The 14,378-nt window shown below is 39.2% G+C and overlaps 1 protein-coding gene and 1 long non-coding RNA gene across 3 annotated transcripts; one reads left to right on the forward strand and one right to left on the reverse strand.

The window, feature by feature from the left end:
- Nucleotides 1–9: 9 nt before the first annotated feature.
- Nucleotides 10–11,773, reverse strand: LOC116321532 (caspase-8-like). Of its 2 annotated transcripts, XM_031741400.2 has the most exons (11): nucleotides 11,038–11,771; nucleotides 10,864–10,952; nucleotides 10,591–10,725; nucleotides 10,322–10,497; nucleotides 10,074–10,179; nucleotides 9,080–9,210; nucleotides 8,240–8,289; nucleotides 1,968–8,021; nucleotides 1,705–1,851; nucleotides 912–1,013; nucleotides 10–731 (listed from the first exon to the last, which is right to left on the reverse strand). In XM_031741400.2, exons 1-7 carry the CDS (start codon nucleotides 11,372–11,374, stop codon nucleotides 8,283–8,285), a joined length of 981 nt encoding a protein of 326 aa, XP_031597260.2. In that variant the 5' UTR covers nucleotides 11,375–11,771; the 3' UTR covers nucleotides 10–731; nucleotides 912–1,013; nucleotides 1,705–1,851; nucleotides 1,968–8,021; nucleotides 8,240–8,282. The 2 variants fall into 2 exon arrangements, with proteins under 2 accessions (XP_031597260.2, XP_039458418.1); XM_039602484.1 differs by lacking the exons at nucleotides 10–731; nucleotides 912–1,013; nucleotides 1,705–1,851; ... (1 more) ...; nucleotides 8,240–8,289; nucleotides 9,080–9,210 and adding an exon at nucleotides 9,243–9,518 and having other exon boundaries at nucleotides 11,038–11,773.
- Nucleotides 11,774–12,287: 514 nt separating this feature from the next.
- On the forward strand, nucleotides 12,288–13,197 carry LOC120434477. The gene is made up of 2 exons (XR_005609112.1): nucleotides 12,288–12,547; nucleotides 12,846–13,197. It is a non-coding gene; the product is annotated as an uncharacterized LOC120434477 (long non-coding RNA).
- Nucleotides 13,198–14,378: the final 1,181 nt, after the last annotated feature.

The raw sequence follows: 14,378 nt of genomic DNA on the forward strand, positions 1-14,378 counted from the left end.
CAACATGGTATATCAATAATGTAAATCAACCTTTTATCCCAATATGGAAGTTTAAGCTGAGAAAATCTAAGACACATGTAAGAGGAAGTAACATTTCTACATCTACAGGACTAGATTAAAATTGAACAGAATTGCAGACAAACTTGTTTTAAACTAATGTTTTATAGTAACATAAAATATAAACAAAGAAAAGCTTCACTAGTGATTCCTCCAATTTGTTGCCTTTCAAACAGAACATTCCCAAGAAACTTGTAGGTAATAAAAAAACAAACATTAAAATAAAGAGCACAAATACAGCCTGACACATTGCAGGTCATTTTTCAAGTTGAAATTTACTTGAAAACTGAAAAGATAGCCACATCTAACAAAGACAAACCAAACGTTTTGAGTGCGCTTACTTCCTTTCATTCTTTCAGAGTCCTTGTTTAAGCCATCAACTTATTCTTGAGGCTGTTCACTTTTGGTGAGAGCCTAGCACAATCCAGTTCAAGGAAAAGTTTCTGGAATACTTCCAAGGTGTATTTTAGCTCTTTGGGATAGGCAAGATCAACTGCATATGTCAATCCAACCAGCATTGCGCATGCTCTTGGAAAATTACCCAGAGCAGGCATAACTCTCACACCCTCCGGCACAATGCCAATGTCATCCTCCTCAGATCCAACAACCTTGATTTGGTAGATTTTCATCCTCTGTTTAGAAAGATCTTGTGACACACCATCCCCATCAGCATCCTGAAACAACAAAAACATGGGTTTTTCTGACTGTAATTGCACACATGAATTATTTCCTGCACACGTCCTGCAGCTGAATGACAAATAAAACATGATAAAGCCTCAAATTATTTTAAACTTGACAAATGCATACACACATGATTAATGAAAACAGAAAAATGTTTCTATTTCAACACTTACACTGTACTCTTTGATCAGTTGATCAATGGACTCCCCAGGGTACACCATCAAGCACTGAATAACCAGATTTCTGGTTATGTTATTGCTAGGATTGCTTGGTCACTGAAAATAACCAAGAAATCCAAAAATTACCATCATATAAGTGACCATTCATTAAGACAAAACTCTGAGAATTGACAGTATTAAAATAAACTTAAATATCAAATTATCATCATATGGAACATTATGTGGGATAATTAGCTGATGTTAATGCACATGCGTGGATGCTGACAGACAGTCAACACAAAGGTATTGTCAACATTATATAGGTAAAGACAATTCCAAGCTGACATTCTTCAAGTTGTATGATTTTAGTCATTTGCACTGTGTGCTTGGCTTGAAGCTTTTAACTAATTTAAATTTATGACTGGAATATCTCCAAGTTTTTGTGTCTGAAATCTTTAAATGAGTCTTTTTAGTAAATTAATTTAATTTAGTCATTTAGTTTTTTTGTAATTTAATTTATTTTCTGTTGGTGAAAAAACAAAAAGAAAAACCCAGCAATACCTGTACTTGTGTGAGGTTTTTTTTTTTTCTTTCCTTTTCTAAGAACAGACGTGTATTTATAATACAGTTAAAACATGAAAACCATAAGTGTGTTGTCAATTATGTTCCAAAATTTCCTGACGTCCTCTTGCACTGACAAAAACATGCAAACAAGTTAGTGGAGCTGTGCACCATGCAAATGAGTCTTGAAATTTGACGACAAAATTCTTTAAATAAAATTCCAAGCTGAAATGTCTGTGGGAAATACCTTGGCTATGATAGCCTGCAACTTCAATCCCATGGCTCCCCCCTTGGGATGGAAAAGGGCCAACAGCTTGTGAGTGTACTCATCCAGAATGGACATGAATTTGGGTTCAAGGTGTACCAGGGTGATCCTGTAGAACTCATCCTGCAGCTGAATGACAAATAAAACATGATAAAGCCTCAAAATATTTGAAACTTGAAATGTTACATAATAAACAAACAAACCAACCAACCCAAAAGCCTATCCAAAATGAATTTGGAACTCACATGAGATGCCTCAAACAAAGCTGGCCATCTGGCTTCGATGTCCTCAATGCTGGGGGATAGGTTGATGATTTCATGTAGTCTATGTGCAAATGTTTTGGCCATTTTTCTTTTATCACTTTGTTGTCTCTTTTCTTGACTTCAGTAAGCAACTGAATTCTCTCTTCTTCTTGACTGTCCTCATCTTCACCTGCTGGATATGGCGGAAGGTAATTTACCTCTGTTTTTTGAGGCTTTTTCACTTTCTTTGCAGACTTCTGGTCACCTGGACTCTTGTGTTTCATAGCATTGCATGTCAACTTAGGAACACCAAACCCTCTAAGTTTTGTACGATAATTGGCCATCTTGTATTTGATGCTTTGTTGCTAACCATAATAACCTGCGAAAGAGCCAGGTTCCTTGAGATAAGGGTATTTTGTCACAAGTGCCTCAGCAACATAACTAACCTGTGCACTTGAAGGATAGGCTGTAAATGTAAATATAGTTTCAGCCAACTTCTCAAGAATGTCAGTCTTTACTTTGGAGGTAGGCAGAAGATTTCCATTCTTTTTATACTCCTCAGTGGCTGTTTCCAGGTACATCTCTATTTCATATGCAAACTGTGGAATGGGAAACTGCTTCGGCCAGGGCTCACAACGTTCTGTGGTCTTCTGCCTTTTGAGAATAATGGTGTCCTGAGAAGATGTGGTTGCAGCAGAGTCTGCACTGGATACAACTGACTCAGCATATGAGGAGTCATAGTCCATTGACAGTTGGCCAGAGGGGATGCCAAAACTGTCATCAACCGGAGTCAAGCTTAGGATGACTGGGGTGATGCCAAAATCCTTCACAGTGTCTTTGTCTTTTATCTGGTCAGTTCTGTGAAGAGTGAAGTAGTCCTGAAATTCTGGGTCAAAATACTGAAGACTGAAGTCGTTTGAAAACCCAAAGGTATCCTTCACAACACTCTGCAGCTCCTCCACTGCTGGTGGGATCCCTGATGGAAGAACCAACTTCTCGATTTGGTCATCAATAATTACATAAAGCTTTGCCTCCATCTCGTTCAACCTAGAATAAAATGTAAATGGGCAGAGTTAAATTTCCCTTCAATTAAATAAAATTATTTATTACTTTTTGTTTATACAACAGTTGAGATGTAAAACTATAAAACAAATAGCAGATTTCAACACACCAAATGTTGCAAAAAACAAATACTTGGGAGATGTACATGTTATCAAGTTTTTTGTTGTTGTTGTAGTTTTGTATATTTTTGCAAATGTGGAGGGATTGCTTTTGGGCTGTTAAATTTGTCTGAGCCCTTATATGGAAAACATTTGATTACATTATTCAGTTAAGTCAAACTGAAGCAGTGCTTCTTCAAAAAAAACCTTGAAAACACAATGCTAACTCTCTTGGCACTATTCCCTCAAAAAGGTCATGAAGGGCATCTGGTGGGTATCCAGACACAAAGTGAAAATGATTAAGTTGATCAGTTAATGGACATGACCGCTTTAAGCCAAAATGAGGCACTAAATTTGGATTTTCTTTGACAGATTGTACATGTAAAACATAGTCATCCTTTTTTCGAAGTGGGAGGACCCCAGACCGTACTTTATGTGTCTGGTACTCTGAAGAATGTCCAAAGCAGAATCTACGAACATATGGCCCATTAAAACTTTCAACAAGTCCACTATTTGCATGAGCACCAAGGTTATCGGCTACAACACAGTGTAGGGCGCCTTTAATATTTCTCCCTAAACATGAAATAAAAACCCTCTCCTTTTCAAGAGTGAGAAGATATTTCAAAAGTGGATCCAATACTACTTTGTATTTAAACTGTTTTACATCAACAGATTTGCAAAGTAAAGCTAGTTGTATTGATGTTAAAGCAGACAGTAATCTCAATGGCAAATTGGCCAAAACCCAATAAACTAGTTATTTTATGTTTTTTTCAAGAGGTTCTTAATGGGTTACACACCTCAAAGTCATCAACACAAATTATTATAGAGAGTCTTGTTTCTTCTACAGCATAAAAGTAATTTTCCTAAAAACATGTACCATAAAAAACGGACTTAAAATGCCCAGTGCTACTTGAGCACCTCAAAAAGGCTTCCATTGCAATATCTTTGTTCTTCAGTACTTCTTGCAAAGTCTTAAGAACTGGTACATATTGAAAACCTTTTTGTTCAGCATCAAGAATATATTCAATAGGATCCACAAACTGGAAATGCTCCTTAAAATACTTATTTTTCTTAAAAGCTGAACCAAGTGGCCCGCCTGCTCCAAGAGCTCTACTAATGGGATGCGAGCTGCGCAACTGTTCAGCCAAGTCCTTTATGATAGTGTGGTCAACTGTGCATTTGTTAGATTTCAGTGCTGAATCAATTATATTTTTAACTGATTTTCAGCCTCCACAGATGCAGCAGAAGAAATATAGAAAAGACCTTCAGCCAAAGCATCAATGCACCTCACTGAAGCATTATAAGTCCTTTCTAACTCAAGTAGGAGTAAGCTAAGTCCTTGAAGAACAGCACAAGATGCACTTTCTGGATCAACATCACTAGAGCATTCATCATTGTTGGGTTCAGGGACATCAGAATGGTCAGTGGTCTGACTAGGATGACTTTCCAAGACTTCTTTCTTAAAATCAGTTAAAGAACAAGATGTTTGTCTCCTGCCTTTGTGCTTTAGAAATGTATTGTATATATTTGTGCGAAAGTCACATCCATTAATTCATAAAGAGATTGATTTCCAACACCAAAGCTGATAAAATAAAGGCGACGCCCAGAGAAACCGTGGTAACATCTATGGATCTGAAGGCTGATCTAGAGCAAGCAGTAGCTGCGGCTTTAGCACAACAACAGCAGAACCCACCAGCTCCAGCAATTTGGGGGTCGACTCCAAACTACTGCACTGTGCATCGACAGCAAACATCATGGGATGGAATATGGTGCCAAAGGAGCTCTCTAGACTTAAAGACGATGTTTAGTACCTGTAATAATTGTGGAGAAGTAGGACATTGGTGGAGAGAGTGTCCAAGAGGAAAAAGAGCCACCCAGCGATTGATGGGACAACCTAAAGTGGGACCACAGCAGGGGGAAGCTTCCCTACAAGGAAGAAGATCCTTTCAAAACCACTAAAGAAGCTCCAACTCAAGCTGCAACAGTATTGTGCTGAATTGTTTTAATTCGGTGTTTCTGAAGAAGGTAGGGTTGTGAATGCTGTCCTTTTTCAGAAAAAGGAGGGAGAATGACAAGCACTGATGAACTACACTTAAAGAATTGACAGTATGGAAAACAGTTGTATTCAAGACTCCAGCGTTTTGAAGCAGCCACACATCATCTCAGGACAGAAAGGAGCACCATGGCAGCTGGAGCAACCTTCAAAGAACATGTTTTTGCCGTTTTGCTGCATTTGCAAATGAACAGCATGACCTCTTCTCTTCTTCCTTCCTGTTCCATCCTTTCGTCTTATTACCATGGGGGGCAGGGCTTTTAGTCGCTCTGCCCCTCGACTTTGGAATTCCCTACCCCCTGACCTCAGAAACATCACTTCATTCAAAAAAAAAAAAAAAAAAAATTCAAATTCAATTCAAATTTTAAGGCCACCCTCAAAACCCATCTGTCCAAGATCGCCTACTCTATATAACTTCCCCATGTTCTTAAACTTTCTCTTATTATTTCCTGTTTTTATGCCCGTCTCATTTGCTCTTCACAGTGTCCTTGGGCTCTTTTAAATAAAATGTATTATTATTATTAATATTATTATTAAATGTTAGAGAGTCAAATTCCAGGACACTAATTCAAGCTATATCCTCCTCATTAAACATCGATTATGCTAAAAGTGGTGCCGTATTAGGGTAGGAAATACAGAAATCCTATTTTCAATTGTTTTCTTTCATTTGTTTTTTCTTTTCCTTTTTGAAACCAAAGATCTGTGATTTTAAGGATTTTAAGTCCCACTGTGGGACTGAACAAAATCCACTTTTGGGGATTTACTTACCTGGATGATTGAGCATGCATCAAGAAATGTTAACATTCTGTTTCTGTGATCCACAATAAAAGTGTATACTGCCTGGGTTTGGTGCTCTTTGCTCGTTTGAGGCTTCTGAGTGAGTAAACAGACATGGCAGCCATTTTTAACTTGAACCTATGTAAATTCTGCGTCTGTCATGCAACAAAACAATAAAGAACTAGTTAAGCCACCAAACTGACTTCAAGGACACTCTCTTTAAGACTGTTTTTTGTGTGGCCAAGATGGGCCCCCTGGTGATTAAAACCTTCCCCGGGGCCTACCCAGACTGAGCCTGGGGCCTTAACCACCTCTGACCCCCTGACATTTTGAAGTTTGTTCATTTCGTTCAGCCGTCTCAGCCTCCTGTCTTTGGCGAGCTGACCCAGCCTCCACAGCCTTCTACATCTCTACAGCGGGAATAACGTGTTCACAGCCTTTGGTGTAGACGCTGAGAAGTAGCTGTGCTGCAGCACCCCTCGTCTCAGCAGGCAGACATCACAGCACCCAATTCCCATGGCATACGCAGCCACCCCCCCACACAAAAAAAACCCAAGTCTTAAAGATAGTGTATGAAGTTTTTTTTTTTTTTTTTAACCTTGTAATACAGACAATAATGCAGGAAAAATAAAAAATAAAATCCTTTTCAGCAAATAGATAATTTAACACTTACATTTACAGAACCTAAACTTTCAGGACAAAGGAAAATGACATCAACAAAAGGCAGTCGCTGTGAAAAACAGCTGAATTTTAAGTAATCAAACACAAAACAAAAATCTACAATCAAATTATAAAGAAATCCAGAGTTTAGTTCCATTTTTCCAGTGGCAACAGTTCATTGGTCTTGAACGGACAAAATTTTATAATTTGATTATAATTCACTTTGTTTCAAACCATTAGATAATTACTATATACAGTATCTCACAAAAGTGAGTACATGCCTCAAATATTTTGTTATATCTTTTCATGGGATAACACTGAATATATGACACACCCTTCACACCATCTGAACCAAATATGTTTATCTTGGTCTCATCAGACCACAGGTAGTCCTGTGCTTGTCTTCAGCAAACTGTTTGCATGCTTTCTTATGCATTATCTTTAGAAGAGGCGTCCTTCTGGGACGACAGCCATTTAATGCAGTGTGTGGTCTAAGCACTGACAGGCTGACCCTCCACGCCTTCAGCCTCTGCAGCAATGCTGGCAGCACTGATCTATTTTCAAAAGACAACCTCTGGATATGATGCTGAGCATGTGCGCTCAACTTCTTTGGTTGACCATGGCGAGGTTTGTTTTGAGTGGAACCTGTCCTGTTAAACCGCTGTATGGTCTTGGCCACCATGCTGCAGCTCAATTTCATGGTATGGGCAATATTTTTATAGCCTATAGGCCATCTTTATGTACAGTAACAATTCTTTTTTTCAGATCCTCAGAGAATTCTTTGCCATGATGTCCCACATTAAACTTCCAGTGACCAGAATGAGAGAGTGTGAGAGCAATAACCCCAAATTCAACACACCTGTTCCCTATTTGCACCTGAAACCTTGCAAAACTAACGAGTCACATGACACCAGGAAGGAAAATGGCTAATTGGGCACAATTTGGACATTTTCACATAGGGGTGTACTCACTTTTGTTGCCAGCGGTTTAGGCAATAATGGCTGTATGTTGAGTTATTTAGAGGGGACAGCAAATTTGCACTGTTATACAAGCTGTACACTGACTACTTTGTGTCATATCTTTAATGTTGTTCCATGAAAAGATATTTACAAAAATTTGAGGGGTGTACTCACTTTTTTGAGATACTGCATGTGTATTATGACAAAATAAAAAAGCACAAATGCTTCCATAAATAAAACCACAGACACACTGTAAACCAGATTGATAATGTCTATGATCGTGTGAATCTGGGACTTTGGGACTCTTGCAGTGTTGTACTTGATCTCACATATTTGAGGATGAGCCTCTTGGTGAGAGTGTATCAGGGCTCTGGCATCTAAATACTCTCTTCTGTTGATCTCCCTGTTCACACGTGCCAGGACAGTCGAGATATCATCCATCTCCTGGCTGCAAGGGAAACATCACAAACATATGCTACATCATGAACTGTAGGAAACTCTTAGTACAAAGTTTTCCATCAGCACCACATTTAAAAAAAACAAACATACAAATTTGCACAGAGATATAATGTTATCATCATTTTCCTTATAAGGGGGACTTTTTTTTTCTGGAGAGAAATAAGGTGTATATTGAACTTCTATAATATTATAATTGTGAGAGTCTACCTGAAGAAAGGCGGGCTCTGTGTCTGGCTGTCCATCACAGTCTTCACCGACTGAAAACAGAAAGAGCGTTGTGAACTTACACCTCTAATATGAGCATGGTAAAAATAAAAGTTGTACATTTTAAAAAAGAATTACAAACACATATACTAATGTCTCTTCCACTATACCCAAGGAAATCTTGATCTTCTCTTACTTATTTTTGGTTGCCATAAGAGAATCATAAGCTAATCTAGCTCACTTTGGGCCTTCTAGGCTCTTCCCTAAACTCCACCCAGCATCAGTTCTGTTCAGTGGTTTTGTTTTGTTGATTCATCTTTAATAATGATCTTTTATTCAAGTTACATGTCTTGTGTGGACTCCCTCCTTGTCATTTACCTTGAGCCAGTTCATGAACATGGGAGCATATCCAGAATCTCCAAAAACATTGCTCAGGTTAGAGCTTCAATAATTGCTGATAGCTAACTTAGCTTGTGGTTTGAGTGCCACTGCTTTGCATTATTCAGAATTGTTGTTTGGATTGACTACTTTAATTACTTTTGTTTAGTTTTGTTTTAGGGTTGGAGGAGAGCAGCATTGATAACCATTTTATATGCCCTGCAAACCTATACACTTTAGTATACATGTCTGATTGTGTTCGCACACTCACTTTTGAGTTTACATGAGCCATGCATTCCTCAACCAGTTTACACACAAACATTTGGTGACTCATGGGATCATCATTAAACTTACACACTGCAGACACACACAGTCGTTGTTATCCATGGGCCCTTGTAGAGAGTACAAAACCTGAATTTCAAATTCAAATCTGTGTGTACTTGTGTATGGAAGCGTCCCTCGTACCTCATGGTGTAGTGTTTCACAGTCTTTGCCAGTTTTACGTCCAGCTTTAGCAGCACGTCATACAGCTCATCAACATGTGTGTCTGATATCAACTCTTTCTTTTCCATTTCAGCAAACACATCCAGCGCTGTCTGGAATCAACAGAGAAGAAGTTTCCAGTTCACAGAGGCTCTGAACACACCGTGTAAAACTAGTAATCACTTCAGGTGTAATAGAAAGTCGTCTGTAATAGAAAAGTATGTGTGATAAAGACTGGACATTAGACTGGTGACTGCTCATTCTGTGTTCATTAACCCTTTCATGCATAGTGGTCACTACAGTGGACAGCTATTCAAAGGCTGTTTTCTTGTATTTGTGTCAGTGTTGATGGTATACTTGCACATAAAGCACTACACTGGACACTGATGTGTCACTCCATACCTGCCACCCACTGGTCCACCTAAGTGGACATGCAAAAAACTCTTTGAAGTGCATAAAGTACATGTTTTTTTCATGCCTAAAGATGAATAAAAATACTTAAGAAAAAAATCCTGATTGAGATTGTCATAATTTTTGCATGAAAGGGTTAAAGATTCATGCAGAGGGTTTCATGCCATCATGATGTTGGTGTTTTAAAACCAGGCATGATGAGTGAGGGGCGGATCTGACGCAGACACCAGTGGGCTCTGACAGATCAAAACCCCGTCAGAGTGCAGATTTGCCCTTAAGCGTCATAATTTAAAAAGGTGAGCTCGTGTTGTCATTAGTACGACTCGAAAATAGCGACTGAGACATAAACTCATTAGGAAAGTGTTTACTTCAGTCACAGATGACACAAGAGAGTTGGACCATCATTACAACCAGACTTCTATTTGCTGGATTGATTTCACAGGCGTGAGAGCTAGCTTTACTTTTTAGATACGAACAAAAACAAGATGTGAAGCTAGGATTTTGTCATTTGTGGTTGTGTTGAGTTGAATTTTAAACACTTAAAGGTGTGTGGGTGTGTTCTCACTTTGCAGTGATCAAGGTGTCGTTTGCCCAGCTTTGACATCAGTAGAAGCTTCATGCTTTCAAGACCATCTACAGTCATGTCATCATATATTTTGTACAGCATTATTCTAAGAGTCATAACAAAAGAGTCAAAGAGGGAAACAATGAGAATGAGAAACAAAGAAAAGAAAAACACACATCAAATTTTAAATGAGTATTTCAGTACTGCTGTATTAATAAGCTGTACTATTAAAGTGAGACTGTCCTTACCTGAAGTTTGACAGGACACGTCTAGCATCTGTTTCCTCTAGATTTCCTCTGTCTGCCTCTAAGCGTATGATGAGGTCTTCTCTATGGATAGTGCGGAGCAGCTCCTTGATGAATGTATTGTTCTCCAGTAGACCTTTTTCACTTAACCTTGAGAAGAGATCTTTGGCCTGCCTGATCTGTAGGATAAAGTATTTTATTATTATTATTTAAAAGGTTCCCACAAATGCCAAAGAAACTAGAGTAAATAGCGTAACACATGTGGCGCTCACCTCCTCCAGATGTTTCCTACTGACAACATCACTACACAAGAAGCAAAGAGCAGCCACCTCAGAAGATTCCAGTTCGTTGTTTATGTCCAACAAAGTCCGAATATTTGTCGTGGACCTGCTCCTATCGGAACGGGGCTGGAAGGAATGATGAATACGCAGAATTACAACAGATAATGTATAAAAGCTTAAAAGAGCATAACAAAAGGCTTTGAGATGACCTTGTCTTTCAATATTCTGTGACTAAATTATCTATTATTACTCTGAAATAAGCACCGTCACATGTTGCGCTCCTTTTCCTTTCCCGTCGTCGAACATCGTTTCCCTTTGGCTGGAGTTATGTTGTATACCTTTTGACTCGACGCCTGAGGGAATCACAGTGAAACAGAGTTACAGATCACAGTTAGCACCATCTGCTCTCAGACACAGGATTTACATGTTTGTAATTACCATTGTGAGGTGGAGAAATTTCGACCGGCCTGGGTACAAAGAGGGCCTCATTCAGTTGTAAGTCCTTCAGCTCAGGGAAAGTACTTTTAATGTCTTCATCAGTTTGCAGGAGGTTCAGGAAAGCTCCGCACGTATCGTCTCCTTTATTCATGATCTTATCCACGAGCTCAATAACGTGTCCCTCCGCATCTTCCCTGTTGATACTTTTAAGACTGTTGTACTCCCGTTGATTGATCAGCTCCTTCTCATAAACTTTGTTGAGGATCAGCCTGTGGTCTCCGGACAGAATCCTTTGGATGGCTGTTTTGTTTCTCCTCACGGTCGCTTTGGCAGACATGCCGAGTCTGCATTACAAACGTTTACACAGCGTAACTCTTGAAATTATAGCAGCACAATACTATTATTGTTTATTACACACAAACGCCGTTTAGCCGGCGCTCCCTCTTCCTGTTATCTCGGACGCTCTCGGAACTTGGGACGCTTTCGCTTTCAAAACTCAAACAGAAACTAAGTCCTATGAAGACGTCGGTGCCACTGTGTAGTGTCCATAGACTGCTTCTGCTCAGGTGTTATCATGATGTCATCCCACACGCAAGTTTCGTGTCGGTTTAGACTTCAACAAGTGACGCGGGAGAAGAGTGCTGGTGGTTTCTCTGGCGGTAGCAGACGTCACTGCGCTCTTTGCTGCCCCATCAGGAGCAACGAGGTAACAGCCTGGAGAGAGCAATCTGTCAGACAGTTGAGTGTATGATTGATTTGACCCACAAGCCTAAACTGAGATGTACAAACAGTATTTGTGTGTAACGCAAATATGATCTCAAATATGATTTTCGTTTTGTTTCACTTTCAAAGAGCCTCATGAGCATACTAATGTCTACAAGTCAAAAATGAAGTATTGGAACACGCTCCATCTGTAGGAGAGAAAGGCTCATGTGTACCTTATTGCTGAGGAACACAGGCAGTACTCTGATCAGCAAATTTCATTAAATATATTTATTTCTAAGTGTAGTGGGTTAGATTTGGTGGATGTTGGGTCATACATGGTGTCTGTGAATGCAGCACGAACATTCACCCCTCCCTTAGCTGTAAATCAGAGGTTAGTTAAGGAACAGCTGTGGTCCACTCTTGTGCTCTGGCAACTTGCACTCTTTCCTGTTCAAGGTGGCAAAGATCACAGGCTGTTTTCCTTCTTTTCTGCTGCTGTATTGCTGTAGTCTTGTTGTTTCACAATTGTTAGCGCCATTTATAGTTATTACATGTTTTATTTTGAAAAGCCTGAAAGGGATATGGTGCTTTTGTTGTGAAAGATTGGTGAGAAAATAAACAAGCGAATGGCGGAGCGACACGATGGTTTTACCGTCGTTGTTGCACAAACCGACGCGTAAAACAGCCTCTTGTCCATCCAGACTCTTATTTTAGATATAAGAAAAATAGAGAACTCCAAGAAGAAACAAGATAGCCGCTACAACAATCATTTATGTGCTGGCATTGACTGGTTCCTTGTTTTATGGTATTTTACTCTAAATTGTTTGTTATATTTTAATCATGTTTTTAAAAGGAGTTGTATCTTAGTGTATATTTGTTCTTGTTTCTTTTAAATGGGTGAGTCGATCTTGGTTTTTCAACTGCATGTTTTAACTGGCACTCGTAGATGCGAGCACCCCAGTTTTATATTCACTTAATTGGCTGCGCGTGCATTTTAGGATCCATTCTAAGCTGCTTTTATTTGTTTTTAAATGTTTGTCAATTGCTGCCCCTCTGTACCTCTCTGAGCTTCCTCATCCATACATACCTTCCCTGTCCCTCAGGTCTGCAGACCAGCTCTTCCTGACCGTGCTCAGGACAAATCGTGAGCTCAGAGGGGATTGGGCGTTTGCTGTGGCAGCACCAAAATTGTGGAATGAGTTGCCTTTACATGTTAGACAGGCACCTTCCTTATCTGTTTTTAAATCACATCTTAAAACATATCTATTTACCTTGGCTTTCAGCACAGCAGGACTTGTTGATGTCTCTTAATGTTTCTTATTAATGATATAATTTTTAATTTTAAGATATTCTATATGTAATTTAAACTGTTTTCTCTTTGTTTTATATTTGTAGCACTTTGGCCAACATTGTTGGATGTATTATAAATAAAGATGCTATGCTATGTCTCATTTACTGAGTTGTTTGATGTTTTATATGTCTTGATTTATAGGTGTTGTTGATTTGCTTTAGTTGAGGTACGACCACTTGTTGTGGGGGCTAGGCACGTGTGGTGGAATCCCCCCCTGATGCACGTGAGTGTACACACTGGGAAATGGGTATAATGCACCATTCAGATAGCAGTAAGACACGGGTGAGCAATTGGTGACACCCCTGGGCACTCCTCCCTGTAGGTTGCCTCTCCAAGTGGCCGGTCTCCACCATTTTGTGTAATAATTTTACTGAGCTGCTATTTTAACTAGGGTAGCACTGTGGCAGCGAACTTTGTCCTTTTTATTAATGTTTGTTAATAAAGTGTTATAACTAACAGTTTAGTGTTGCCAGCCCTGCTACCTAAAGACATTCTTTTTTTGCAGCTCTATGCTTTTAGTAGTTTTGTCCAATAAACTTTGCTTTGTGAAATTGACCTGCCTCACCTCTGCTTGTAAATAACGAGCCTGTGGGCTTCTGTAACTAGCACAACATTTGCACTACTGCTACTGTAAACTCTCCTGGGCTGTAACTCCCTCCCCAGGTGGTGCTGTCAACACCATTTAGTCACCTTTACTGGTTTTCTGCCTTTGCGCCGCCTCATAAGCAAAACATTGATTTGTAATGTTGCCTTTATATCATATTGACACAGACATGTATTTAGTATGAACTGAGGATTTTTGTTTTTATTCTGGAAAGTCTTTAATTTGATCAAACTTCAGACTCTGGCAGGTACTGCAGCTCCATTTTAAGACACCTATCAACTCCGAGTGCTTACTTGCCCTCCCCGTGATTACAACCTGGTTTCCCGATAAACTTTTTTTTTTTTTTTGCCTGTAGGGTCTATTGTAAGGTTAGTATCATGCTTACAGTTCCTCTTGGATTGGCTAGCAAGCTGACAAAAAACAAGCATGTTCTCAGAAAAAAAATGCTTCAGACCCATGAATGATGAGTTATAATCTAAATGTATTATGTCCAGCTATTAGGTCAGATTAATATTAAATGTGGCCATTTACTGTTATATATGTTCAAAGTTGTCAAATTCATTCAGAATCAATAAATAATACATACCTCTATCCTGTCTTCTTTGTTCTATCTCCAAATGTGCTGTTTTGACCTTGAGCGCCACCCCTGAATATTCTACACAATGCACTGAGATTTATATG

The sequence above is a fragment of the Oreochromis aureus genome, linkage group 18 (assembly GCF_013358895.1).
Source record: "Oreochromis aureus strain Israel breed Guangdong linkage group 18, ZZ_aureus, whole genome shotgun sequence".
NCBI classification, from domain to species: domain Eukaryota; kingdom Metazoa; phylum Chordata; class Actinopteri; order Cichliformes; family Cichlidae; genus Oreochromis; species Oreochromis aureus.